This window comes from Eleutherodactylus coqui, chromosome 4 (assembly GCF_035609145.1).
Source record: "Eleutherodactylus coqui strain aEleCoq1 chromosome 4, aEleCoq1.hap1, whole genome shotgun sequence".
Lineage (NCBI taxonomy): Eukaryota > Metazoa > Chordata > Amphibia > Anura > Eleutherodactylidae > Eleutherodactylus > Eleutherodactylus coqui.
The window spans coordinates 277933547-277961026 of NC_089840.1; the positions used below are offsets into that span (position 1 = coordinate 277933547).

The following is a 27480-nucleotide window of genomic DNA, read 5'->3' on the forward strand; positions in this document are numbered from 1 at the left end:
GGACCGGATCTGCTCCAACCCAACGGACAGAGAGGAACATTTGTACCATCTTAAAAGAACATTTATAAATCAGGGCTACCATCCCACCTCAATTGATGACCAAATCACCAGAGCCACCAGGATATCCAGAAATCAACTACTCCAATACAAGGAGAAGGAAAGAAACAATCGTGTGCCTCTAGTAGTGACCTACAATCCGCAACTAGAGATACTAAGGAAAACCGCAAGAAAACTCCACCATACCCTGCACAAGGATGACCGTCTGAAAACCATATTCCCGGACCCTCCGCTTCTGTGTTACAGGCAACCTCCTAACTTGAGGAACTTTATAATCAGGAGTGCATTACCCTCTGACACACAAAAAAGAACTTATCCCTGTAATGTAAGGAGCTGTAAGACCTGCTCACATATACTGACTGTGGACAGGATACGGATCCCCAACACACAGCAGGACTATAAGATCCCAGGGACATTTACGTGTTCCTCGTCCAATGTTGTGTACCTGATCATGTGCAGTAAATGTACTGTTGGGGGTCTTTATGTTGGGGAGACAGGACAGAAACTGAAAGCCAGGATGAGATCTCATCGCCATACAATTGAACACAGAAAAAGAGAATTACCTGTGGCCGAACACTTCTCTAACCATGGACATGACATAGGAGATATGAGAGTTTTGATATTGAAGGGTGGTTTCAAGTCACAAAACCACAGAAGAATTTGGGAATATAAATTGATAACAACCTTTGACACGCTGAATACTGGGTTAAATTATTCCCCAGGATTTATGCGTGAATGGGAAGTGTGAGATATTTATTGCACAGATAAGACCCCCATCAACAGTAATTCAGGGACCATAAACTTTCACTCCCTTATCAGTGCTTAGCTAAAAATATTTGTGTATCTCTTGTAGAAAGTCAAGCCTGATGACCTTCCCCCCTCCAACAGTAATTTAGGGACCATAAAACTTTCACTCCGCTATCAGTGCCTAGACAAAAAAGTTTGTTTGCTGTTGCAGAATTCCTTTTAAGTGCGAACCAATCACATCCATATCTGTGCCTTGTCATAAGTATGTATGTTATAAGTGTGTATAAATATGCATGCCTCTTCAGATCCAATCCATTAGCCTGAAGAAGTACCCCTGCGTTGGTACGAAAGCTCGCTATTATTACATCATGTATTTTTGTTAGCCATTAAAAGGTATCATATCTACAAGACTACGTCGTTTCTCTTACTGAGAACAATCACATAGAGGACAAAGTGTTACACAGCTCTCTAATGTCAGCGGGTATACTCTCCTGCTCCACAGGGGTGCTCCACACCCTTCCAAGGAACTTCTGGAAAGCACAGTAGACTTTAGAACAATTAAATAATAATAATAATCTTTATTTGTATAGCGCCAACTTATTCCGCAGCATTCAGGCATGGATAAATGCAAAACAATACAACAATTACAATGTGAGGTACATTGGGTTAGACACAAATGGGTTGAGGGTGGTACAGAAGGTGCAGGAGTTGGGGAACACAGGCAATAGGAAATTACATGTACAGATCATTTATTAGAAAGCAAACAGGGTGGGGCACCACAGGGAGGGGCGAGGGACTAGGTCAGGAGATTTGGTATGCTTCCCTGAAAAGGTGCGTTTTTAAGGCACGTCTGAAATTTCGTGCATCTGGAATTGTCCGGATGCCTTGGGGTAGAGCATTCCAGAGGATGGGTGCTGCTCTGGTGAAGTCAAGTAGGCGAGTATGTGAGGTTCGTATCACAGGGGTGTTTAGTCTGAGTGTGTTAGCCAATCGGAGTGAGCGGGCTGGGTGGTGTACTGACAGTAGGGAGGCGATGTATGGTGGTGCAGCGCCATGCAGAGCTTTGTGAGGGAGGTTGAGGAGTTTAAATTTAGTTCTGCAGTGGATGGGCAGCCAATGCAGCGACTGGCATAATGCAGAGGCATCTGAGTAACAGCTGGATAGAAAAATGAGTCTAGCTGCTGCATTTATTATGGATTGGAGTGGAGCGAGTCTAGTGCGGGGGAGGCCGATGAGTAGAGAGTTGCAGTAGTCAAGCCGGGATGGATGAGGGCAACCACGAGTGTCTTTAGCGTGTCCGTGGTTAGAAACGGACGTATTTTAGCAATATTTCTGAGATGAATGTGGCATGTTTGGGCCAGAGATTGGATATGGGGGGCAAAGGAGAGGTCAGAGTCCAGTGTGACCCCAAGGCATCGGGCATGCTGTCTGTGGGTTATGATGGTGCCAGACACTGGAATGGAGATGTTGAGGGGAGGTTGGTTAGAAGGTGGAAAGACAAGGAGGTCAGTTTTAGAGAGGTTTAGTTTGAGAAAAAGGGAGGACATCGTGTTAGAGACAGCGGACAGACAGTCGGTGATATTTTGGAGGAATGGTCCAGAGATCTCACGAGAAGAGGTGTATAGTTTGGTGCCATCAGCGTAGAGATGGTATTGGAGGCCATATATGTGGATGGTTTGTCCAATTGGGGCAGTATAGATAGAGAAGAGAAGGGGACCAAGGACCGAGCCCTGGGGTACCCCAACAGCGAGAGGAAGTGGAGCAGAGATAGAACCAGCAAAGGAAACACTGAAAGAGCCATCAGAGGTAGGAGGAGAAGCAGGAGAGAGCAGTGTCCTTTAGACCAATGGAGTGGAGCATAGTGAGAAGGAGGTCATGGTCGACAGTCTCAAATGCAGCAGACAGGTCAAGGATTAGTAGGGAGTAATCACCTCTCGACTTTGCCGTTATCACGTCATTTGTTACTTTTGTAAGGGCAGTTTCGGTCGAGTGTAGAGAGCGGAAACCAGACTGGAGGGGGGCGAGGAGCGAGTTATCAGAGAGAAAGCGAGTAAGGCAGGAGTAGTACCAAGTATCACCGCGGTTAGCAGAGTCCTCAGGGCAAACCAGAGCTCTCATTTTCATAGGATATACACTGTGATCCTCCAGATCTGGTACGGTTATGATCACTGGTAAGCTTCTATCCACAGGACATGACACTGAGTTCAAACCCCACAATTTCATTAGCCCGGTAGACAGAAGAAGAATGCTCCGTAAATACTTCTGGTAGAAAGAACGATAAATAATGGTAACATGCGACCCTGTGTCAAACAGAGCGGGGGTGGGGGAGGGGTACGGTGTCCATTTCCATTGATTTTAACAAGAGACCTAGAGCTGACAATATTGTCCCTGGGCTTTGGCCGACTTGTTCTTTTCTTAAATCTTCGGTTCCGTACAGAAAATACACTACTATGCATTGCTTTGTCCCCATCCTCCTGACCGTTTCCACCGTGAGACAGGACAGAGAGCTTTAGGTTGTTTTGGTTCTGAAGGCCCATTTTGATCACTTTTATTTGAACTAGCAGGAGAGTCTTCCTTGCGAAAACCTGTCACTGGTTTGGGCGCACAAAACTGAATATCAGCCTCGTGCTTCTTCACCAACCTTATTAACTCATGCAAAAAACGTTGAAAACTGGAGGCAGAGGAAGATGAGGTAGTGATCCTCTCACTAACTGATCAGTCCTCACAGCATCCACAGCTGAATGATGCACGAGACGTGATAGAAGAACCTGGAACCGATTAATGATAATGGACATTCTCCCTTCTTTCTGATGAGTCCTCCTAATATCAGCAACCAGCTGTTCAAGATCACCATATGGCTCCGAATGGTCAGACAATACTTGTATGTAGTAGTCCTTTGCACTTACTCCTTCGGGAGCGTCTCTGTACAAGCGAATTAACTCTGCAGCCGGAGTCTGCAGGCTCTCACTAATCCGCCGTCTCTTACCCTCCTCAGTGCAGGACCATTCTCTCAAGCACCACCGTGCGCTTTCTTTCCAGATCTCAAAGCTTTCTTCTCCTCGTGGTACCAGTACCAGGGCATACTCTTAGCTTCTTGTAATGTGTGACCTGCAAACCCTGAGTAAAATTTCAGTCCACTTGGTTAACCCCTTCCCGCTATAGGACATACAGTTACACCCTGCGGGGTCGGGTATGTAGGAAGAGAGATCACAGGGCTATCCCTCTTCATACAGCATGGGTATCAGCTGTTTATTATAGCCGACACCCTGCGGCAATCAGATCAACAGCATGTAAAAACAGCAAAAGCCGAGGGAGGTAACAGTCCAACCGCCGGACTCCAGGCATCAATGTATAAACGAATCCAAACACAGGAACACGGCCGCACGGGGGAATCAAGCGTCTTACCAATAGCTTTCCATAAAAGGGAATCAAATCTTTATTGCAGTCCAATCAAACATGTGACCAAACATATCTGTGGTCTATATCAGGCATATACCACACAGAGACATGTCCCCATTAAATAGTGACCATCCCACAAATACAGACACACCCACCAAGAATTACAATCACCTCTCAGGTATAACTCCGGGGTCCACTGTATATCGTATACCGGCACCGTCTGTAAAAACGTCATAGACTTGTACATTACACACTCGGCTCCGCTCCTCCGTCTCACACACACTCGGCTCCGCTCCTCCATCTCACACACTCGGCTCTGCTCCTCCGTCTTGCAGAAACTCAGCTCTGCTCCTCCGTCTCACACACACTCGGCTCTGCTCCATACAGTCACTGAATACATCCTCACACAGCAGAGTCCTGCATCCACTGAGCAGAGAGACCTGGTCATGTGACCCCTTGTCTCCTCCCACACTGATCACATGATGGTGACATCATTACAGGTCCTGTAAGCACAGAACAACCACGTGGCTCCTGTCCGACTGCAGCTGGAGGTATGTGGGGTAACAGCTTCCCCTTGTAGAGACCCCGGGAAGGGGCAGGAGATTAGCGGCCATGTAACGCTCCTCTGGGGAGTCTGGGATGTACATAGGAGATGGTACAAGGCCTCTGCAGCGCCCCCTATTGGCAGGCCTGTAACATGACTGGGAATGGAAGCCTCCAGAAGGCAGAGAACATCTCCAGCTACAATCAGGATTATTCGGCCTCCACTACAAATTCGCTTTCTACAATCCGTACAAAATCCCCCCAGAAGAATATAAATAAGTGACACAACTGATAGAACGAGCGCTTTCCCCAAATCCCCACAAAATGACCCTTTTTCTGCCTCCTGCGGCCCCAGAATCCCCCATGAGGTCTTTAGTCCTGGGAGCCCCTTCTGCTGAGCGGCTGCAGATGGACAGCAGCTTCTGCCGGCGCTCCGGAGGAGTCTTACCCCGTTCCTCGCGGCCGCGGGCTCACTGATGCTCTGGGGTTTGGGAGGTGCAGCCGCCGTCTCGTCGCTCCAGAATCTTCTGTCTTCTGAAACCAGTTGAAAATCCACCCCAAATTGTTGCCCCTCTGGTCTAATATGAGCCGCATCACTTAGAGTTTAAGAAAGGAGCATTGCTACAAACACAACCCTTTGAAGTACGTCGGGGGAGGGTACAGCGATGGGGTCCAATGTAACCCCCCATATGTAATGTATCTATGTTGCCTTTTGAAGAACAATTCATTTATGTCTGTTTTACAGACTTGCTGAAGTATGGGGTAAGTTTATTGATATGTTTTGTATAAGGCCTCCTTCCCACGGACGGATTTCCGCCGCGTAATTCACGGCGGAAATCCGCTGCGTTGCGCGCAGCTATTAGGTTCTATTGAACCTAATAGCTCAGGGCTCGCGGTGCGGAATTCCGCACCGTGAAATCACCCGACCTCACCCGCAGCATGCTCTATTTGCCGCAGGTGTACGCGCGGATGGCTTCCATTGCAGTCAATGGAAGCCGTCCGTTCACGCTATCTCCCACTGTAGCACAGCGGAAGATAGCATGAAAACGCTTCCCCGCCTACCGCCGCCGCGTCATATGGGAGCGAGGACGCCGGATCCGCAGGTAAGTTTGGGGGTCTCTGAGGGGCGCCGTGACGGGCTCCGCCGTGGGCGCCGTGGGCAGCCGGCCTAAGACAGGGTCCTCTATAGTCATTTGTTGATGATACTAATTCTGTGAGGAGAGGTTGAGATTTACTATTGTTTATAAACAGGAATCGGTGAGATTTTTGGACACGCGAGTCATCAAGGTGTCGTCGCAACATTCTCTACTTGGTATATATACCAATTATTGCGTTAATTTGGTGTTTATCTGGTGTTCACGCGGAAAATCTTATGAAGCCGTGGTTACTTTAGAGATACCGGGAAAAAAATATGTTCACCATTTTGCATAGTCCTCTGCGTTACCCAGGAAACACCACGTGGAGGTAACCATGCGACGTTTCCTTTATATGAAATGACATCAGGAAGTGAGAGAATTAGATTACGTACATAAAATTTGGACGCCAATTCTTTTGCCCTTCGAATTGAATAATCGAGTTGGGACCCATTAACTTTTCCTATTTATGACATAATCAATGTTCGTGCCAAATTTCAAGTTTCTATTACACCAAAAAATGAGAGAATTAGTTTCCGTATGTAAAATTTGGACGCTAGTTAGAGATGAGCGAACGTACTCGTTACGAGTACTTAAGCACCCGAGCACCGCCATTTTCGAGTACAGCAGTACTCGCGCGTAAAGATTCGGGGGTCGCCGTGGCGGCACGGGGGGTAGCAGTGGGGAGTGGGGGGGAGAGGGAGAGAGAGAGGGCTCCCCCCTGTTCCCCGCTGCTACCCCCCGCACTGCCGCGCCTCTCCCCGCCCCCCAGCGCCCCCCGAATCTTTACGCCCGAGTACTGAAGTACTCGAAAATGGCGGTACTCGGGTGCGTAAGTACTCATTACGAGTACGTTCGCTCATCTCTAACGCTAGTTCATTTGCGCTAGAATTAAATAATCGAGTTCGGACCCATTAACGTTTCCTATTTATGACATAATCAATGCTCGTGCCAAATTTCAAGTTTTTATGACATCGTGAAGCGAGACAATTACATTCCGTACGTAAAATGTGGACGCTAATTCTTTTGCGCATAGAATTGGATAATCGATTTGGGACCCATTAGCTTTTCCTATGTATAACATAATAATCAATGCCCGTGCTAAATTTCAGGTGAGAGAATTAGATTATGTACGTAAAATTTGGACGCTAATTCTTTTGCGCATAGAATTGAATAGTCAAGTTGGGACCCATTAACGTTTCCTATTTATGACATAATCAATGTTCATGCCAAATTTCAAGTTTCTATGACATCGGGAAGTGAGAAAATTAGATTCCCTACATAAAATTTGGACGCTAGTTCTTTTGCACTAGAATTGAATAATCGAGTTGGGACCCATTAGATTTTCCTATTTATGACATAATCAATGCTCGTGCCAAATTTCACGTTTCTATGACAATGGGAAGTGAGAGAATTAGATTCCATACGTAAAATTTAGACGCTAATTCTTTTGTGCTTAGAATTGAATAATCGAGTTGGGACCCATTAATTTTTCCTATTTATGTCATATTTAATGCCCGTGCCAAATTTCAAGTTTCTATTACACCAAGAAGTGAGAGAATTAGATTCCGTACGTAAAATGTGGATGCTAATTGTTTTGCGCTTAGAATTGAATAATCGAGTTGGGATCCATTAACTTTTCCTATCTATGACATAATCAATGCCTGTTCCAAATTTCACGTTTCTATGACACCGGAAAGTGAGAGAATTGCATTCCGTACGTAAAATTTGGACGCTAATTCTTTTGCGCTTAGAATTGAATAATCGACTTGGGACCTATTAACTTTTCCTATTTATGACATATTCAATGCTCGTGCCAAATTTTACGTTTCTATGACATTGGGAAGTGAGAGATTTAGATTATGTACGTACAATTTCGACGCTTATTCTTTTGCACTAGAATTAAATAATTGAGTTGGGACCCATAAACCTTTCCTATTTATGACATGATCAATGCTCGTGCCAAATTTCATGTTTCTACGTCTTTGGGAAGTGAGAGATTCCGTACGTAAAATTTGGACGCTAGTTCTTTTGTGCTTAGAATTGAATAATCAAGTTAGGACCCATTAACGTTTCCTATTTATGACATAATCAATGCTCATGCCAAATTTTAAGTTTCTACGACATTGGGAAGTGAGAGAATTAGATTCCGTACGTAAAATTTGGACGCTAGTTCTTTTGCGCTAGATTTAAATAATCTAGTTGGGACCCATTTACTTTTCCTATTTTGGACATAATCTATGCTCGCACCAAATTTCATGTTTCTACGACATCGGGGAAGTTGGAGAATTAGTGGTGAGTCAGTCAATCAGTGAGTGAGTCAGTGAGGGCTTTCGTCTTTATATATATATATATATATATATATATATACATACACACTTTTTAAGCTAAACTGGTCTGTATTGAGGAATGGCAAAACCATTACCTACTCTTCTTCACTCCCTTTCCTTACATCAGCTAGCTCCACCCTTTGTAATCTTGCTCTCTGTTAGAACAAAACATGCTTCAAGTATGAGTGCTCCAACAGTACACATATCATAAATAACACACGGGCCCTTCACACTCACACACACAAAAATTCACAAAAATAACAGATTCACATTATTAATGGTCAGAATCGACAAGTATTACATTCTATGCAGCAATCACGAAGCAATCACGGATGAAAGTTCATAAGTAAATAAGGTTTTCTCACTTTTTTTTATAGAGCTCCTTAATCTGTCTGTTTCACAATGCAGAAAAGCCTGAGATTCCATAGACTTCTAGAGGAGCCAGCTGGCAAAGGGAGGTGGAGGGATTTTAGCAGTGGTAATCACAGCGAAACAATGACAGGTCCTCCAGTGAGGCATTTCATTTAATTTACATTGTTCTGGCGGTCGAGGGATTTCGGGGCTGCGATGTCAGGGCACTGCAAGATGCTGCAGCCAGCCGTGTAAAATCATGAAAAATACCCGCGGCTATTCTTTGCTCATGAGATTTTAAGCTCCGATAGTAGCGGTTTTTAACATGGCTATCGAATACTAGTTCTTTTGCGCTAGATTTAAATAATCTAGTTGGGACCCATTTACTTTTCCTATTTTGGACATAATCTATGCTCGCACCAAATTTCATGTTTCTACGACATCGGGGAAGTTGGAGAATTAGTGGTGAGTCAGTCAATCAGTGAGTGAGTCAGTGAGGGCTTTCGTCTTTATATATATATATATATATATATATATATATATATATATATATATATATATATATATATATATATATACATACACACTTTTTAAGCTAAACTGGTCTGTATTGAGGAATGGCAAAACCATTACCTACTCTTCTTCACTCCCTTTCCTTACATCAGCTAGCTCCACCCTTTGTAATCTTGCTCTCTGTTAGAACAAAACATGCTTCAAGTATGAGTGCTCCAACAGTACACATATCATAAATAACACACGGGCCCTTCACACTCACACACACAAAAATTCACAAAGGGAGGTGGAGGGATTTTAGCAGTGGTAATCACAGCGAAACAATGACAGGTCCTCCAGTGAGGCATTTCATTTAATTTACATTGTTCTGGCGGTCGAGGGATTTCGGGGCTGCGATGTCAGGGCACTGCAAGATGCTGCAGCCAGCCGTGTAAAATCATGAAAAATACCCGCGGCTATTCTTTGCTCATGAGATTTTAAGCTCCGATAGTAGCGGTTTTTAACATGGCTATCGAATACTAGTTCTTTTGCGCTAGATTTAAATAATCTAGTTGGGACCCATTTACTTTTCCTATTTTGGACATAATCTATGCTCGCACCAAATTTCATGTTTCTACGACATCGGGGAAGTTGGAGAATTAGTGGTGAGTCAGTCAATCAGTGAGTGAGTCAGTGAGGGCTTTCGTCTTTATATATATATATATATATATATATATATATATACATACACACTTTTTAAGCTAAACTGGTCTGTATTGAGGAATGGCAAAACCATTACCTACTCTTCTTCACTCCCTTTCCTTACATCAGCTAGCTCCACCCTTTGTAATCTTGCTCTCTGTTAGAACAAAACATGCTTCAAGTATGAGTGCTCCAACAGTACACATATCATAAATAACACACGGGCCCTTCACACTCACACACACAAAAATTCACAAAAATAACAGATTCACATTATTAATGGTCAGAATCGACAAGTATTACATTCTATGCAGCAATCACGAAGCAATCACGGATGAAAGTTCATAAGTAAATAAGGTTTTCTCACTTTTTTTTATAGAGCTCCTTAATCTGTCTGTTTCACAATGCAGAAAAGCCTGAGATTCCATAGACTTCTAGAGGAGCCAGCTGGCAAAGGGAGGTGGAGGGATTTTAGCAGTGGTAATCACAGCGAAACAATGACAGGTCCTCCAGTGAGGCATTTCATTTAATTTACATTGTTCTGGCGGTCGAGGGATTTCGGGGCTGCGATGTCAGGGCACTGCAAGATGCTGCAGCCAGCCGTGTAAAATCATGAAAAATACCCGCGGCTATTCTTTGCTCATGAGATTTTAAGCTCCGATAGTAGCGGTTTTTAACATGGCTATCGAAGCGCTAAAATCTCGTTTGTCTGAAGGAGGCCTTAGGCTAACTTCACATGGATGAGTGCAATATCGGGCTGTGAATCATGGCCCAATATCACACTCACCAATATGTGATTTCCCCGTGGATGTGAGGTGTTTTTATGTCAAAACTGCCTCACATCACTTCAGGAAAGTAGTGATCCACCATCACGCCTGACACCTGTGGCAGAGGACCACAACGTTTCTCCCATTGTCTTCAATAAGAGACAACATATGGCACTCACATGCCCCTAGCACAGGTGCAATGCTGCCATAGTCCCATTGAAAACAATGCGTGTAGCGAGAGCATGCCCAAAGATCAAACGTGCCGCAATTTTTTACCTCACATTGGCATGTAAAATGCACATTGCCAAGCATAATATGGCGCTATATTGGGCTGTGTGAATGTAGCCTTATTCATAGCAGTCATATAGAGCTTTGGGGTGGTTTACATTGTCTCGTCTTCTTCCCATTCAGGATCCTCGGCTGATATCTTCTATATCAGATAATATTCCTGATTGACCCGACAAGGATGGAGAGGAACCGGGACAAGATGGCGGAGAGTATATTCACCCTCACCCTAGAGATACTCTTCCAGCTTACAGGAGAGGTGAGAGATTCTGGGGATGACGTCACGTTCCATCATTCTTATCTCTGTCAGTCTCTGGTCACATCTATGGCAGAGGATTTACTGCCAATTCATCATAAATGCCAGGAAAATAATAGAGCCGGTTGTTCTGGTAGAATGATGGAAACCCAACAGATCTACTATAAGGCAATTGGAGGTTGTTGGGGGTCATTATTGTCCGTCATCTAACAGAACCAAAACTCTGATCATTTCATTCTTCTGCTCCTGTGACTGAGTAGAACAACGGAGATGATGAACACAGATGTGAGGAGAATCTTACTAATTGTTGTACATAACTGGAGACATGAAGGACTCTGGGAATGTCTGCAGGGATATTTATGGATGTGTCTCCCCATAAACAGGATTACACGGTAGTGAAGAAGACTTCTAGTGATGGCTGTCAGGCCCCGGTGTCTGATGGATGGGGAAGACCCCTGAGCCCAATCACAAGGCCTCCACCTCACCCCCTGATACTGGAGGAGATCAATGAGCAGAAGATCCTAGAACTCACCAACAAGATGATTGAGCTGCTGACTGGAGAGGTGATACTGCTGGGAATGCTGGGACATTATACAGTAACGCTATGGCGGTATAACGTGTCTGGGTGATGATGGTATCATTGTGTTGTCAGGTTCCTATAAGGTGTCAGGATGTCGCTGTCTATTTCTCCATGGAGGAGTGGGAGTATTTAGAAGGACACAAGGATCTGTACAAGGACATCATGATGGAGGACCACCAGCCCACCTCATCACCAGGTAATAGACAGGACTAAATCCACACGGCCTTTATTATTTGTATGTAGAGAATGAATTCAGTGGCTGTCTGTTTTCTGCAGGTAGATCCAGTAAGAGAACAGCAGCAGAGAGATGTCCCCGTCCTCTTCTTCCACAGGTTAATCAGGTAGATGGAGAGAAGGTCTCATGAAATCTCCCCTCTGGTCTGTAGGATGGCTGGGAAGGTCTTGTGTTCAGTCTTATTATATGATTGATACTTGTGTAATGAGAAAGCTGGAGATGGCGGGATTACATTCGACCGCAGACATTAGATCTCAGCATCTTATCACTATTTTCTGGTTCTGGAGACTTCTGATTGGAATAAAGAAGCAACAGGTTGCAGTTATACAGGAGACCTGCAGCTATTTGGCCCAGATCACTACTGCTGTCATGTCATTCCGACTCCTCATACTAATTAATGACCTTTTCTGGCCATATAAAACCTTCCACACGACTTCTCCAACTGTGTGATGACTTTTACAATATTTGTTTCACAGCTGGTGAAACTGGAGGAAGATCTGATCCCTATTGATGCTACAGAGACACATGTGAGGGGGGATCAGCCGTGTAAGGAGGAGATACCTACAGGTGACCACCCAGGTAATGCTTTTTTAGGTGGGACGATCTGCCTATATAAACAACTGCACGAGTGGTGACGTCACTGCTAGTTATTAGCGCTCATGCAGGTCCCTGATGGCTTCTCGCTCAGCACTCTGAACGGGGAGCGTTTGCATGCAGCAAGAAATCAGCCATCCAGCAATGATTTTTATGCTGGCTGAAAGTGAGCGACAATGATAAGTGTGCGGACGGTGAAGAATGTTTTTTACATTTGGACGTAACAATTATCTTGCATTTTCTTTCATTTGAACGAGTTTTCCACAATAATCGTCCCATGTTAGTGGCCCTTTACATGTAGAGAAGAGTCTGTGTCGTCAGGTTTTTTCAGCTGTATATTCACTTGTTTGTCCAAAATGCATAATAATGTGTAAATGTTGTCTTTAACCCCTTAGTGACCACCCATACGTCTTTTCCTGTATGGGTGGCTGGGCTTTATTCTACAAGGCCGTGAAAAAACATCGGCCCTGCAGAATAAAGCTGCGGGGCCGGGGAGTGCAACAGCTCCCTGCTATGAGTCACTGACAGCCTGGGACTGTCACTGGGGTCCTTGTGTGCGGTCTCCAGGCACACGATAGCTGGTTTTTAAAAGGTAACTGCATTCATGTAAAAGTTAAAAAAAAGTTTTAAAAGTCTGTTTGCGACCACCACCCCTCAACAAGCTTACTAGTCTGAGGAGGTGCAAAGGCTCACAGAGCACCACTTTTTACACCCCATCCTTGCCATTGAGGTCAAGAAATACTCTCCCAAAAATTAGCTGTATGTGTATGGTTTTCTGGATTATGGTCAATTCCCAATTATTGCTATAAAGACTTGCTTAAAGGGTCTGACATTGATTTGCAGGAATACTGCCATCCAATAGGTGGCGCTGAAAGGTATTGTTCCATCTTCCTTATTTGCATATATTTCCCAGAGGAGCTTGCATGGTCATATAAGTCTCCTCACTCATCCTTTTAGAAAAAAATTATTTCTTTCTAACACTAAATTTTACCCCCAGAATGTTTTCTCATTTTTACGTTGATAGGACTGTGTGAGGGCTCGCTTTTTACGGGGCGATCTGTAGTTTGTATTGGTACCATTTTGGGAAAGATATATAAAAACTTTTGATTCAAATAGATTTTATTGCATATATCAGACAAACAGTGTTAATTTTCTGCATTAATCATGAAAAAATCAGATATAACTTTCGAAAGAATATAATGATCGAAGGGAGAAGTAAGGTAGGTCTGGGGGAGGAGCGTTTATCCCTAGTGGGGTTTGACGAGACAATTATATCTCGTGCTAGCTACTTCTTTCGCGTTCCCTCTACCTCGGCTACCTTTGGGATTCGTGGTGGCGAGGCTTGTTACGGCCCCCACCTTGAGTATAGCAAGTTGTTCTCCCTTCGACTATGTGGAACTTAACTCTCTTAACACACTGAAGGGGGTGGGGGTCTAGAGGAGAGAGGGGTGTGGGGGGAGAAACGAGAAGAGCTGCTGTGTGGGGCCCCTTGAGGTTCTGCTTTATGGTCTCATCTGCTTATCCCTTGGCCTATTGCCTAGTCCAGCGAGCCTTGGGCTACCCACTTTTTAAGATTGCCTGAGCCTCTGAACGCCACCCATGGCTGCCAAGTCTTGAGGGTGGTTTCCCAGGTCTTGGGATCGTCAGCCCCCATTTCGTCATATCTCATAAGGGTGTGGAGTTCCTCCACCCACATGCCTCTAGTGGGGGTGGTTGGAAAACGCCAGAACCTCGGTATTAGCCTTCTTACTGCTATTATAAAGTACCTTAGTAGGCTTGTTTTGACATCTTTCACCGACCCTGGGAATAGCGAGAGTAGGGCTAGTTTTGGGTTTATCGACAGCCCTGTGTGGTTGATGTGGTTAAAGAGAGCTGTCACCTCATTCCAGAGGGAGGCCACTGGTCGGCAGTCCCACCAGATGTGTATCATTGTGCCCCTGCTCTCGCCACACCTCCAGCACATGGGTGAGGATTGAGGGAAGATCTTCTGCAGCAGGTCAGGCGTCCTATAGCACCTTGTGACTAGCTTGTAATTGAGGTCTTGGATCCTGCCCGCTGAGGAGAGTTTATGTGTGAGGGCCCATACTTTATCCCAGTCCTCCTCTGTGAGAATGGTGTCAAGTTCTGTTTCCCATGCCTCTTTGTAATTCAGGGTCTCGTCCTCTGTCTCACTGTCCAGCAGTAGGAAAGATATATAAAAAATTTTGATTACTTTTTAATCAAGTTGTTCTTGGAGTAGCCAAAACAAAAAGGTAATTCTTCCACTGCATTTCTTTTGTGTGTAGACCTTTATGGATCTGGTGATACCCATTTTTAGATTTGTTTTTATTTTATAATTTAAAAAAGTCTTTATTTCTTGTCCATTGCATTTGGGGACACAACTGAAGAAAGTGGGTATAGATACTACCACTAGGAGGAGAAACACTAAGCAAAAAAGGTTTTAGCTCTTGCTACCAGGTATATTCCTTCTGCAGGAACCAGCTGATCAGTTTCAGTGTTGTCTAGTTGTCTCTTTTTTAAGAGGCAGACTTCTTCATATTCAGACTCCGATATTCAACTGGCATCCTTCCAGATCTGGGAATATAGGGCTCGCTTTGGACTCTCTCTGTTACTCCACTGAGGAGGATGAACAGATTAGCGTTAAATCTTCTTTTGTTGGCTTGACGCTCAGAATAGCTGACCCGACAGCTATATTAACCCCCTTCCCGCTCCAGGATGTACCGGTACGTCCTGGGAGCCTGGTACTTCCCGCAACAGGACATACCGGTACGTCCTGGGGATAGCGCGAGATCACATAAGATCCCGCGCTATCCCGCAGCGGGAGCCGGCTGTCAGTCACAGCCGGCGTCCCGCTGCAACAGCGGGGGGGCATCGGAGATGCGCGCGGCAGGGAAAGAGTTCACAGAGGGATCGCGCTCCCTCTGTGTCTCCGGCCGGCTCTCGCGCTGTCATCGCGATGTCACCATGGCAACAGGATGCCAGACACTGGCGTCCTGTATTGCCTGTGCCCATAATCGCTGTATAAGCGATAAGGCATGGCAGAGCTACTGCTCTGCCATGCCTTATGACAGCGATCATAGGCACAGTGCTGCAAGTCCCTCAGAGGGACTCAAATAGTGTAAAAAAAAGAAAAGAAAAACGTAAAAAAAAGAAAAATGTAAAAAAAAAATGTAAAAAAAAACTTTTTTTAGGCTTTTTCTAATATTAGCATAAAAAAAGTAAAAAGAAAAATGAAAACCCCACATATTGGGTATTGACACGTCCATAACGACATGTACAAAAAGTTGAAAACGGGGGCGTGGCCTAGATGCAGACCCGAGCAGTCGTGTTTTCCTAAGCTCTGCTCAAGCCCGGTTATTAAGCAACTTTAAAAGCATTTCCAGCATAAAAATCTTGCCAAAATTTATACTAAGGATCCCTAGAGTGAAGAAAAGAAGGAAAAGCACATTACCGAAGGGAGAAGCCGGGAGGGATAGAGTTCTCTGCCATCCAGGGTGATCGGAGAGGTGAAAACCCCTGGAGACGTGTCAGAAGCCTCACTTATCCACAGAAAGAATCTCTATAACGGAGAAAGTAGACCGGAGCACCAGCAAAACCTCCGCTAGGTTTCTCCGGTGAGTGACACACTTAGAATCCTACTGTGGCACGGGAAAGGGGTGACAGCTTAGTCTCCGACGGTCGCGGCTGAGCGCTGCATGCGGAGAAAGGTGACAGCGCTAGTACCAGACCGCACATTACCTCCTTAAACCTCCCGACAAAAGTGAACCCAGAACGGCTTACTGTCTGCTCTGAAAGGCTTTACCCACACTAAAGAAAAGGCTGAGAATAGAGAGATCAGCTCCGCAACGCACAGGTGCCAGAGACAGAGCTCCTGAGTCTCACAACTTAAGCCTTCTGGAGCGCGGGAACGGACCGCCATTTTAGACACCAGAAACCGCGGCTGAACATAGTATACAGAGAGAAAGGAAAGGGGCATTATGAACTTACATGTTGCCTCCCTGAATCCCCTGTTACAACACAAACAACTGCAGTTGCTCACTCATACAAAAAGGTTGAGATCGGGAAAGCTCACTGACTGTACTAGACAGAGGGCTGGCAACAGAGAGAATAGCTCTGTGACATCTAACTACCGATGATAGAACTTCTGGAGACCGTCTCTCCCCTGAACTGGGGCTTTCAGATTGAGCTCCCTTGAAGCAGTTCTGGTGCAGTTGCAAGCTGAAATAAACTGTAAATCAAATCGGACACTTCTTGCCTTCATTATACTTAAACCTAATAAAAAGCTCTTTTGGAGGAGGTGGAGCCCGAACGAAAACTAGGTCAGCTACACAACAAAAAGCCTTGCCGGACTGAAGTTTTTGCAGGGCTCGGGAGAGACCTTAACCCCTTCAAAAAAATAAATAAATAAACACCTAAAAGTAGCCCGAGGGTCCTCAGCAACAAAATGCCCAAGAGAAGAAACACTAAAACACCACTCAACAAAGTCTCAGACTTTTTCAGCACCCGCGGCCCGAGGAGGCAGGGACCGACGAACAAAGAGGGTTCCCCCTCACCTGCAAGCCCTAGAGAAGACACAGGGGTTTCTCCTCCTCGGTCACCCATCTCAAGAAGTCAAAAAGAAATACAAAGTGAAGAGACACCGAAGACCACATCCAGACACGGGGTGAGTGATTCTTCTGGGAAGGGTGCTGGCGCCACTCCATACGGTTGCAAAATGGCGCCGTCGAGCTCACAACTGCCATCTTCCCTCTCCACTCCTTTATCAAGCCCTGAAAAACAGCGCCCCCGACTTTCTCCACATACTAACCAACAGCAAGAAGACCCCACATCTGAGCCTGACCCTATTATAAGTGTCCCATCTTCCAATATGCCAGCTACGGAAGACTTTATAAAACAAATGATCCTAGCATTAAGAGGATCTTTGCAAAAGGACATTAAATCTCTGTCAAATACCCTAAACACCTCTATAACAGATCTAGAAGAGAGGACCGACCATATTGAAACCAAAATGGGAGAAGTAACTGCATCTCATAATAAGCTAATAGATGCACACTACTCCCTGGAGGAAGAAGTAGAAGACATAAAGAAAAAACTTACAGATCTGGAGGATAGGAGTAGGAGGTGCAACGTCAAGTTCAGAGGCATCCCAGAGAGTGTCCCACAGCATGATCTAAAAAGCTTCCTCACCAAGCTAATCAAAAGCATCCTTCCAGATGCCTCCGAATTAGATTGCACTATTGATAGAGCGCATAGATTACTAAAGCCGAACTTTCTACCAGATTCAGTTTCAAGAGACGTAATCGCCAAATTTCATTTTTACCATATAAAGGATGCTCTGATGACAGCTTCAAGAAAGCAGGGCACCCTACCATCTCCATTTATCAATATAAGCCTTTTCACCAACCTGTCCCAGAATACTATCCAAGCAAGAAAGGCTTTCTCTCTTATCACCTCATCGCTGAAAGCTGCAAAAATTCCCTACAAATGGGGCTTTCCTGTAAAAATAATAGTCCACAAAGATAACGCAGTGCATGCTCTAAATTCACCAGAAGATGGCGCAAATGTCCTCTCCAAGTGGAATATCTTACTACCAGAGGAACCACAGCCAGGCAAACCTCAGAGACCCCAGAGGTCCCCTCAGCGCCGCACGCTTCCTTCTACCCCGCCATGAAAACAGCATCAACATCACAAGTTTCTTCCTCGCATGATGCTGGACACGTTTTTCGCTGACCTTCAATACCGGGCCGATGGTCTGCAAGCCGAACTTTCCCCCCATAACAGGTTTCAGGTTTTTATACCTGCTCTTATCTAAAGTTTTATCTGTTTAATTTTACAGTTTTATTGCTCTTTCCTTGGAGGGCTCTTATTGATGTTTTCACATAATAAGATAGTTTATCTTAAATATGCTCTCACGAATAACATGAACAACGCAATTCGTATATTGTTTAGTGTTAACAGGCATATTACTGTTTTCGCCTGTACCTTTGTTTTAAGATCGTATATTTGCTATGCTGCTAATGTATCCCAAACAAATACACTCACAACCCACTTTAACAATGCATATAAATATCTGCTCCCAGAACGTTAGGGGATTAAATTCCCCTTTCAAACGCTCAATGGTCTGGAAGGATGCTAAAGCGACCAAAATAGACATCTTATGTTTGCAAGAAACGCACTTCGCCCAACAGTCTTGCCCTAAATTTTCAAATAAATAATACCCGCATATTTACTTCTCAAACGCCCATAAAAAACACGCCGGAGTATTGATTGCCCTAAGAGACACTCTTCACTTCTCTCTCAAGAAACAAATTTCAGACGACAAGGGAAGATATCTGATACTACAGGGTACCATAGATAATTCACCAATTACTTTGGTGAACATTTATGCACCTAACAAATCCCAAATCTCCTTCTTAAACAAAGTAATAAAGAAGGTCAAAAAAGTCCTTATAGGAAAATTAGTATTTTGTGGGGACTTCAACATAATAGCCGACGAAAAGGTGGACTCCACTGCATCCATTAGGAATGTGGCGGTTCTTCACCCTTGGTTACATAGAGAAGGTTTATACGACACATTTAGATGTCTCAATTCCTCTTCAAGGGAATTTACCTTCTTCTCCCCAAGGCATAAAACTTACTCGAGGATAGACATGTTCTTGGTGGATAGAGGAACCCTCACCTCAATAACTGACTCCACGATTGGTGTCTCCACTTGGTCTGATCATGCGCCGATATACATAAAATTAAACGTAGGCGCCCCCTGTACCCTATCAAAAATGTGGTGAAACGATACCAACCTGTACAACATCCCTGAGAATCAAAAAATTATCAGCAAAGCTTTAGAGGAATACTTCTCTTTTAACTCTACACCTGATGTAAGTACTGCCACATTGTGGAATGCCCACAAGGCAGTTATAAGGGGGGTGCTAATAAAACTCAAAATACAACAAAATAAAAACAAACGAGAAAAAATAGACCTTCTATTGGGATATAAAATAAAAAAATTGAAATCTCTCCACCAGAAATCTCCACAAAACGACCACCTAATGGAGCTATCCTCACTGAGGAGGGAATTAAAAAAAACGCTCCTAGACAACTACAATAGGGGCCTGACTTACTTTAAAGCAAACTTTTACTCTTACATGGATAAGCCCTCAAAATTGATGGCTAACCTTGTCAAAAAAAACAATTAAAAACAAAAATCCCATTTATCACTAGCAAAAATGCCTCCCATGACAAAATCTCCCACCCCCAGCGGATAGCTGAACAGTTCAGGGAATATTACAACAGCCTTTACAACCTTAAAGATAACCCTAACATCTTTCAGCCCACCCCAGAGGTAATAAATAAATTCCTGGACGGATTGGATCTCCCCACACTAGATACCCAAAGAGACACATTACACAAACCAATATCAAAACTAGAAATACATAAGGCCATACAAAATCTAAAAAAAACACAAATCCCCGGGACCTGATGGTCTTTCAAATGAGTACTATAGGAACTTTGCTCAACTATTATCCCCTCACCTAGATTCACTATTTAATGAGGTGACGGAACAGGGAACAGACAATAAAAGAAAACATACCACTCCCAACGTGGTTGAGTGCCTTTGAATGGGCTAATAAAGCCACTCTCTCTGCTAACATTCTCCAAACACATTACAAAGTATTAACTAACTGGTACTATACTCCCTCAAAAATGGCAAAATTTTTCCCGACCCACTCCAACTCATGCTGGAGAGACTGCGGCCAAGTAGGCACCCTATATCATCTGTTTTGGGATTGTCCCCAAATCCGTAACTATTGGAAGGAAGTATTTAATACCATACAAGTCATAACTGGCATTCGTCTTGGGCGTACGCCTCAATTGGCACTCATTCTTATCGGCTGCCAGGAAATACCAAAAAAGAAAAGAAAATGGATATGCCACTTCCTGTTGACCGCTAAAAGCGTCATAGCCAAAAAGTGGAGAAAAGCTCCCCCCCCCCCCCCCCTTGATTGGGGACCTCTTGGGCGCAGTTTCAGACCACTACTGTTACGAAAAATATATGCAAAATTTAACAACTGTCTTTCTAAATTTGGCAGCATTTGGAATAATTGGCAGCAGTTCAAACTAAAAAATAAGTTCTAACATGTTCAAAATTGTTTAGTTGATTTATTTCTCTTACCGCTTTAACACAAAAAGAAATTTATATCATTTATAGCATATCGTTGTGTGAAATATAAAATTGAAATATCTCTCATCACAATGTGTAAATCTGTAACGATGTATTTAACCATTTCTTATATACGCTATGATATGTTTATGCTCCTACCTTTCTATAAAATTCAATAAAAATTATTATGGAAAAAAAAAAAGTTGAAAACGCTTTTTATTTTGTACGACAAAAAGCGTAAAAAAAAACGCTAAAAAACAGAGGCAAAATGCTAATTTTTAGCATTTTGCCTCACAAAAAATGCAATAAAAGTGATCAAAATAGCCGTACATTCCCCAAAATGGTATCAATAAAAACTACAGCTCATCTTGCAAAAAATAAGCCCTCATAGAGCTCCGTACATAGAAAAATAAAGAAGTTACAGGACTTTGAATGCAGCTATAGAGAAAAAAAAGATTTCCAAAAAAAAGGGGGTTTTATTGCAAAAAAGTGTAAAAACCTAAAAAAAATATAACAATTTTGGTATCGTTGTAACCGTACCGACCCGCAGAAAAAAATTTTGTGTGTCATTTATGCTGCACAATTAACGCTGTAAGAAAAAGAGAAAAAAAAATCTATGGCAGAATTGATGCGTTTTCTCTCCCTGGTATCATAAAAAAAATAATAAAAGTTTTACTATATAGTCTATGTACCCAAAAGAGGCACAGATAAAAACTACAGCTCGCCACGCAAAAAACAAGCCCTTATACTGCCGCGTCCATGGAAAAATAAAAAAGTTATGGCTTTTGAAAAATGGAGATTGAAAAATACCAAAAAATCGCTTGGTCCTCAACGTCAAAATAGGCCATGTCCTTAAGGGGTTAATTCCCCTATTGGAGCACTCCCTTCCTACTAAAAGCAGGTGAGCACAGGGGCACACACTGCTGGAGTCCTGGAGCTCTACGGTCTACAGCAAATGGGTGACTATTCTCTCAACCTAGGAAAGTATTCTCTCTTCCTTCCCCTTTCTTCTTCTTCTTCTTCCCACCACCAATATGACCACCACTTCACTCCCCAACTGGGACCTCTCTACCTGTCCCAAGCCCCCTTGGCAATCCATTGTAAATCCCTGGGTGGCATGAAGGCTTTTTTTGGGACATAGTGCCATTTCTCCTCCTTTGCAGGCCTCTTTACACCTTGGAGTGCTTATTATCCCCAGGTGTCACTGATTTTCATTGCCCTTTCATGACTAGACAAGATTATTTCTGAGGCAACTGGTGGTAAGATTTCTCATCTACCACAAAACAAAGCCAGCCATGTGTGGTTCTGCACAGAAGAAGAGGCCTCAGTTTTGTTCCTTTTACCGCTCCATCCTTCAGACCTTGGATAACAAACGATCCTTGCAGGACCAAACCAAAAGCTCTCCTACAAACTGTGTTTTTATTTTTTATACAAAGGTCATGAAATATCAGTATAATTGTAATGCTATATTCAAAAATATTAAAATCTGTTTAATCATTGGCAGATGACGTCACCAGGAGCTCAGAGGGACATCTGATGTCAACAGATTGTAAAGTGGAAAATGATCCTGTCATACAACATACATATGAAGAGCCTGCTATTATCCCAGATATATCCTCAGCCCTTCACAGCAAAGATCTATCCCCTGATCCTTTTAAACAGGTTCCATCTTCTCATTTATTACATAATGTTAAACAGAGTAAAATTTACAGAACAGATGTTGAACATCAAAGAGTTCACACAGGGGAGAAGCCGTATTCATGTTCTGAATGTGGGAAATCTTTTAACAATAAATCAGATCTTGTTAAACATCAGAGAATTCATACAGGGGAAAAGCCATATTCATGTTCAGAATGTGGGAAATCTTCTAACAATAAATCAGATCTTGTTAAACATCAGAGAATTCATACAGGGGAAAAGCCATATTCATGTTCAGAATGTGGGAAATGTTTTAACCAAAAATCAAATCTTGTGTTACATCAGAGAAATCACACAGGGGAGAAGCCATATTCATGTTCTGAGTGTGGTAAATGTTTTAACCGAAAATCAAATCTTGTGTTACATCAGAGAATTCACACAGGGGAGAAGCCATATTCATGTTCTGAATGTGGGAAATGTTTTAATCACAAATCATCTCTTGTTGCACATCAGAAAATTCATACAGTGGTGAAGCGATTTTCTTGTTCTGAATGTGAGAAATCTTTCACACAGAAAGGTCATCTTATTGATCATCACAGAATTCACACAGGGGAAAAGCCATTTTCATGTGCTGAATGTGGGAAATGTTTTAATCAGAAATCATGTCTTGTTTTACATCAGAAAATTCACACAGGGGAGAAGCCATTTTCATGTTCTGAATGTGGGAAACGGTTTAATAGGAAAATCAATCTTGTTAAACATCAAAGAACTCACACAGGGGAGAAGCCATATTCATGTTCTGAATGTGGGAAACGTTATACTTGGCAATCATGTCTTGTTAAACATAAGAGAACTCACACAGGGGAGAAGCCATATTCATGTTCTGAATGTGGGAAACGTTTTAAGGAGAAAATGAATCTTGTTGACCATCAAAGAACTCACACAGGGGAGAAGCCACATTCATGTTCTGAATGCGGGAAATCTTTCGCACAGAAAGCTGCTCTTATTACACATAAGAAAATTCACACAGGGGAGAAGCCTTATTCATGTTCTGAATGTGAGAGATCTTTCACATATAAAAGTGTTCTTATTCAACATCAGAGAACTCATATAGCGGAAAAGCCATATTCATGTTCTGAATGTGGAAAGTGTTTTAACCGACAATTAAGTCTTGTGATACATCAGAGACTTCATACAGGGGAGAAACCATTTTCATGTTCTGAATGTGGGAAATGTTTTAACTATAAATCAGATCTTGTTAGACATCAGCAAATTCACACAACAGAGAAACTATATTCATGTACTGATTGTGGGAAATGTTTTAAGCAGAAATCATATGTTGCTGTACATCAGAAAATTCATACAAGGGAGAAACTATAAATGACCTGAATGTTGGAAATGCAGCTAAATCAAATCTTTTTTAGACATCAGAGAATTCACACGGAGGAGAAAGCATTTCCATATCATGAATGTTGTGAATATTTTACTTGGAAGTCAAATCCTGTTGACCATCAAAAAACTCACATAGGAAAAACTGTATTAATGTTTTGAATTTGGCAAATGCAGCGTTCACAAATCCCATCTTGTTAAACATTAAATAACTTATCAGGGAAGAAGACATTTTATTTTTCTTTTTTATTAATAAATAGTACAAGAAAAAAAATTCAACATTAAAAGTCAAAACGAAGTCACATGTATTACAAGATGATTATATGCATAACTGTCAACTGTCAATTAATGTCTGTTATCTAAAAATCACCTAGAACCCAGATAACACATTTATAGTATATACCAACCAGGTGTAGAGAATATTTCATATTAATATACATAATTAAGTCTCAAAAATAGTTTCCAATAAGTAATAAATATGTAAAACCTTACATGCTTGTGTTCTTTAAATGGTAATGCATCATCCTGTAGGTTGACCCCAGACACATGGCATACGCTGGGGAGCTGCGAGGGCAATATGCTGGCTTGTCACTGTGGCACTTACCACGCTCCCTCCCAGAGGGATGCATGCAGCCAAGGCCAGGGCAGCACTGGGCCTCTTTCGGACACCCCCGGCATGGGGATGCCTGATAAACATTAGGACAGGTGAAAAAGTTGTCCTGGGTGACGCCACCGTTCCGGTTCCCACTGGCATGAACTTCAGCAAGGAAATAAACAAGCCACAGACAATTGTACAGTACCTCAGGTCCCCAGGAACGGTCAGGGCCTGGAATAACTTTTACTTGAAACTTCAACAGTACATGGCACAAATGACAAGTTTAGATCTCATTGATGCAGGAATAAGATGAAACCAAGTACCTCCACGCGGCAGGTCCAGACTTTAGGCTGCCCGTGTGTGAATAAATAAAGACGCGTACCACCACTCAGCAGAACTCAGACTTTTGGACGCTTGAGTGTGAACAATGAAACTGAAATACCTCCACCTAGCAATCCCAGACTGTAGGACTCATCTGGTGTGAAATTGATTAGATAAGAGTACCTCTGCACTAGGTGTTCCCACAAGAACACACATGCTCAACTCACGCTCTCTCTCTTTTGGGGGGCTCACTCTTCTAACAGCATTTCTGGTGGTGTGTGGGAAATCTCTCTTCCTCCTCCATTCTTCACTACATGAGGGCTGAAGGTGCTCCCATGTAGCTGAAACTCTTTGATTGGAACCCAGAAGACATGGACCTTTTCCCGTTCTCATGTACTCCTATTTATACCTTCTCTCACACCACGTGACAGGACAGAATTGTTACATTTACCAGACAGTCTCCATGTTTTGCAGACACTTAACCCATTACACACTGCAGCTGTACAATACACAAAACAGAATGACAAGACAGTTTTGCACAGTGCATCCACATGAGACATACATGTAGGACATTATGGAGGGGGCCAGGAAAGCATGCACTGGGCCACTACAGTACGCTATTTCCTCAGACCTCTGGAGATGAGTGGGAGCTGGTAGGTGTTATGTGTAGAAATAGTGAGGAAAGAATTACACCAAGGATTCTGGACTTCGTGGAACTACTTGGTACAAAAAGATAATTTCATTGGAGATAATCATATCTAACATGTTACAGCACTGAGACAGACTACAGAGTCTCCCCGCCATCCATCTCATCACTGTAGTTATGTGTGTCACAATATACAGGTATGATGTTTCCACTTCTCCTCATCAGGAGGAGCCATCAGTAATACCTCAGGGGCAGATGATGCTGGAGGTGGCCACCTTACAAAGAAGATTAACTCAGTCCAGAAGGTACAAATTCTGGAACGGGACCATTTAAGTTCAGCACCCATCTTCTGTTATCAATGACATTGTGATGTAGGAACTCCACCGAACCTAAAAAGTCCTAAAAGTGTGAAGAAACTAATCGACTGATCCATCACTAAGACACCATGACACACTACCTTGCAGTTACAATCTGGAGCACATAAAGAGGGTCTGGTGCTTCTCCAAATGTAGCCAATTCAAAGTCCCTTTACTGCTGCAAAAGCCATAATAGAAAACTAATCTTTTCTCTGGAAGATTCTCTTCACTCATACCATGCGATAGTCAGGAGATGCTGCAGCCAGTGAGAGCCTATAGAAGAATTAGCTGGGCTCTATAGTTCCACCATCAACAGTAAACACATTGAGGTCTCCTATGCGGATCACCTACCTTGAGGATGTGCAGAACATAGAGGAGCGCTGTGCCGGGTATCGGGGGAAGAGAGGGTAATTATACTACACAGAGCAAAGATGAACAAGCTCATCAGTATAATAACTACATAGGCCACCAGTCTACTGCCTGATCCTGGGTCTGACCCGGCTGGCTTCTTCAGTGCAGGATCCTGGTCATCGTGTTTCCTATTGGTGGTGGAACTGCAGAGCCCAGCTTTAGAGAGATCTTATAATACAGGTGATTGGGCGCCCCAGGAATATTGAGGGTTTGAGGCAGCATCGATGCACAATGTATAGTTGGATAAATATATTGTTTGCTGCAGGGAAAACTCTTAAGGTTTATTCCCTTTGGCCATGGGGCCAAAATACAGAAGCTGCTTGAGCGTGGCGGTGAGTGCAGCTGAGGGGGAGAATTAGTGGCATAGCTAAGAAGGCGAATAGGATAGCAGAGGCATCAGCCTAGAACAGCCCCTGGAGGTTCGGGGCTCTGCACAGGGGGAACACCCAGCCAGAAATCAGAGCAGTCCTTTGCTCCTGCGAACTCGATATGGTGGAATAGCGGTGATCTGAAGGATATTACACTGTCCTTACGGGTCCCCCTTCTGGGTTGTTATTGAGCTCCAACAACTATATCTACATATTATTTTCTCATGCTACAGTATCCTACAATACACGCTCCCATTATCATTCTACTAAATGCCATAAAGTATGCTCAACCCCCATTATGTATGACACATGGGTGAGTTATGGAAGAAATCCTGAGCCCTAGCTAGACCACGCCTTGGCCGAACATTTGCACTTTCTGATAAAGACATAATCAAAGTGATAATGACCACTTGTCCGACTGTCTGTGTATATTGTATGACCCACATGCAGAACCCGACAGCGCCTGTAATGTCAGTTATCAGCTCTTAGCTCCGCCCCCTGATCACATGACAGTGATGACATCACATGTCCTTTATCCTCCTTGTGCACTGAATGAGGGATTTTGGGTGGACTACCTCCCCCCCACAAACCCCTGCAGCCCCAGTTGCTATTGATACAGCAGTACTCAGTTTGGCATTTGCATATTGTGAGACAGCTGGGCACTTGTGTGGAGACTCCACTAAATGACACTTCACAAATGTACACATAGATAGCTGGCAATGCATATTGACCAACAACATTGAAGCATAGTCTTTCACCGCTGTCTTCACATCTCCTGAACGTGATATCATGTCATCTCCAGTGCTAATGCCGCCAACACCTGTCCAGCCTTCATCTAATCGTCAACCGTTTTCCAGTGTTGAATCAAACCATCAGTGTCATGCAAACATGTCACCACTGAGGGTTCAACGCCGATGTGAAGCTAATGCAGCTTACATGAAACAGCAACAAGCCACAATTTCACTTCAGCCGCCAGCTGCTTTGTAAATCCCATGCAGCTAATATGTGAAACCAACATAGCAGAGCTGTGTGTGTGTAAGTGCATGTAGCAGAACTGTGTGGCGCATTGCGCCACCAGAAACACAGGTACTATAATTTCCTAATAATTACTGCTACCTTATGCTATC

At 43.4% G+C, this 27480-nt stretch overlaps 1 protein-coding gene across 1 annotated transcript in view; it reads left to right on the plus strand.

The window, feature by feature from the left end:
- Nucleotides 1–4702: 4702 nt before the first annotated feature.
- The window catches only part of LOC136624343 (zinc finger protein 585A-like), an 86503-nt gene continuing 63725 nt past the window's right edge, over nucleotides 4703–27480 (plus strand). The window contains exons 1-7 of the mRNA XM_066598278.1: nucleotides 4703–4754; nucleotides 10933–11065; nucleotides 11446–11625; nucleotides 11715–11838; nucleotides 11919–11983; nucleotides 12354–12456; nucleotides 22134–23524. Of these exons, the coding sequence (XP_066454375.1) occupies nucleotides 10988–11065; nucleotides 11446–11625; nucleotides 11715–11838; nucleotides 11919–11983; nucleotides 12354–12456; nucleotides 22134–23524 (1941 nt within the window). The 5' untranslated portion in view covers nucleotides 4703–4754; nucleotides 10933–10987. The remainder of the gene's footprint in view (nucleotides 4755–10932; nucleotides 11066–11445; nucleotides 11626–11714; nucleotides 11839–11918; nucleotides 11984–12353; nucleotides 12457–22133; nucleotides 23525–27480) is intronic.